The sequence below is a fragment of the Gymnoscopelus microlampas genome (assembly GCF_963454915.1).
Source record: "Gymnoscopelus microlampas genome assembly, chromosome: 7".
NCBI lineage: Eukaryota > Metazoa > Chordata > Actinopteri > Myctophiformes > Myctophidae > Gymnoscopelus > Gymnoscopelus microlampas.
The window spans coordinates 58,108,019-58,110,756 of NC_139944.1; the positions used below are offsets into that span (position 1 = coordinate 58,108,019).

General features: G+C 40.9%; 1 protein-coding gene across 1 annotated transcript in view; it reads right to left on the reverse strand.

The window, feature by feature from the left end:
* Positions 1-2,526, reverse strand: part of c1qb (complement component 1, q subcomponent, B chain) — a 6,467-nt gene extending 3,941 nt beyond the window's left edge. Inside the window, exons 1-3 of the mRNA XM_084062460.1 lie at positions 2,435-2,526; positions 880-1,057; positions 22-268 (exon numbers count right to left, since the gene is read on the reverse strand). Of these exons, the coding sequence (XP_083918586.1) occupies positions 22-268; positions 880-1,057; positions 2,435-2,437 (428 nt within the window). The 5' untranslated portion in view covers positions 2,438-2,526. The remainder of the gene's footprint in view (positions 1-21; positions 269-879; positions 1,058-2,434) is intronic.
* Between the last annotated feature and the right edge of the window lie 212 nt (positions 2,527-2,738).

Genomic DNA, 2,738 nt, shown 5'->3' on the forward strand with positions numbered 1-2,738 from the left:
TCAACAGCGTTATCTACTGACTTGTTGAAGTTGATGGTGGTCTCGGGGGGTGGGGGCTGGGCAGCGGTCCGTTTGTAGGAGAAGTAGGATCTCTGCTGGTCGTCATCGGGGGCCATGGAAGCCCCTCCCCCACTGCCGGGGGGTCCGGCCGGTCCCGGGGGTCCCTGGGGACCGAGTGACCCCGGGTCCCCACGCACACCGGGGCGTCCCGGGGGTCCTGGGGGACCCCCGTCCCCGCTCTGTCCCCGTAAGACGTGTCCACTTTCACCTGAACACATTAGTGGAGTATATATATATATATATATATATATATATATATATATATATATATATATATATATATATATATATATATATACATATATATATATATACATATATATATATATATACATTAAAATATATTCATTATTTTAATGTCTCTCTGCATTGAATATTCATTATTTTAATGTCTCTATGCATTGAATATTCATTATTTTAATGTCTCTATGCATTGAGTATTCATTATTTTAATGTCTTCTTTGATGTCTTTTATGAGCGATCTATTTGATCTTGTATGTAAACTGTACTTCATGTGCTTTTTCTTTACAAATCTTCTGAATAAAGTATTCAATCAATCAAAAGCCTCAACAAATGAACCTGCATCTGTCCACATAACATGCTGTTGTATCTAAATGACATTTTAACCAGTTTGCATTAGCCTGCAAGGTGGCCAAGGCCAGAGCTACAGTTAAGGTGGAATGGGGATCAATCAGGCTACAGAGCTACAGTTAAGGTGGAATGGGGATCAATCAGGCTACAGAGCTACAGTTAAGGTGGAATGAGGATCAATCAGGAAAACATGAAGAACACAAAAAATGTATAAAATGTCCAAAACACCTGGATCTCCCTTGTCTCCCTTGGCTCCGTCGGTGCCGTGGGAACCGTGGGAGCCTGGTATCCCGGGGATACCGGGCCGCGCCCCCCTGTACGCATCACAGCTGGACTGCGTGCTGATTGGCTGAAGGAGGGAGGACAAGGCGATGGCTGCACATACCCATGTGACCCAATGGAAAGCCTGCGCACGCACACGCACGCACACGCAGGCACGCACACGCACACACACACACATACACACGCAGGCACGCACACACACACGCAGGCACGCACGCACACACACAGACGCGCACACTCACACACAGACACGTAGGCACGCACACACAGACACGTGCACACACACACACACACACACACACACACACACACACACACACACACACACACACACACACACACACACACACACACACACACACACACACACACACACACACACATAAATACATGAGTTCACATGTATGAACATTCATCTCACAATACCTCAACTAAAAGTGTTGAGGTATCGTGTGTATAAGTGTTCAGCATCTCGTCAGTTTGTTCAGTTACAAATGTTTTTTTCAAGTGACATCAGGTTCAAATCACCCAAAACACATTATTATCAAGCATAAAATACTCATATATACTCATATGCATATTCATATATGATATATATTCATATATACTAATAGCTACATGCCTGTGATTTCAAGTTTTGAATTAGACTTGGTGGCTATTCAAAAATAGCAGATCTACAAGGTTGTACATCTGCTATTTTTGAACGTTTTTGAAACATATTGAAAATGTTTGGAATTTTTTTATAATTTTGGGGGGGAAAAGATTGTGGGCGGGGTTGTTCTCTCCCAAATAAACATTATAAATATAACCTTATACCTAACCCTAACCCTATAAATAAACATGTTCACCACTCAGGGTGTTTGGACGTACCTGCCATGCACAGACCCCAGTGAACATTTCTCACAAAGTTCACTGGCAAAAAAATAATCCCTTGCTCTGCCTTTTTCTGAAAGGATGCCCTTTCTAAAAAGGCTTTGCACTGAAGTCCAACCCAAACCATTCCCTAACCCTATATATATATAAACACCTTACACCTAACCCTAACCCTATATATAAAATATATATATATATAAATAAACACCTTACACCTAACCCTAACCCTATATATAAAATATATATATAAATAAACACCTTACACCTAACCCTAATTATAAAATATATAATAATAAACAATAACAAACATTCAAACATTCGTTCATTTCACTTGAAACAGATTGAGAACCACTAAACACTAAACAAAGTTTGACAGCATGAATGACAATAAACACACAAAGCATGCTGTCAAATATACTCATTGTAAAGTAATCTATCTTATTGATCACTATTCAAATATACTCATTGTAAAGTAATCTATCTTATTGATCACTATTCAAATATACTCATTGTAAAGTAATCTATCTTATTGATCACTATTCAAATATACTCATTGTAAAGTAATCTATGTTAATGATCACTATTATAACATGGAGCCGTTATAACAATAATAATCATATAGTCTCACCATTCTCTGCTCCTCTATGGCACCACGTCTGTCTGTCTGTCTGTCTGTCTGTCTGTCTGTCTGTCTGTCTGTCTGTCTGTCTGTCTGTCTGTCTGTCTCAGACACACACTGACTAAAGAGAATATAAAAAAACAGAGAGGAGTGTCCATGCTCTGTCTGTGTGTGTGTGTGTGTGTGTGTGTGTGTGTGTGTGTGTGTGTGTGTGTGTGTGTGTGTGTGTGTGTGTGTGTGTGTGTGTGTGTGTGTGTGTGTGTGTGTGTGCGTGCGTGCGTGCGTGCGTGCGTGCGTGCGTGCGTGCGTGCGT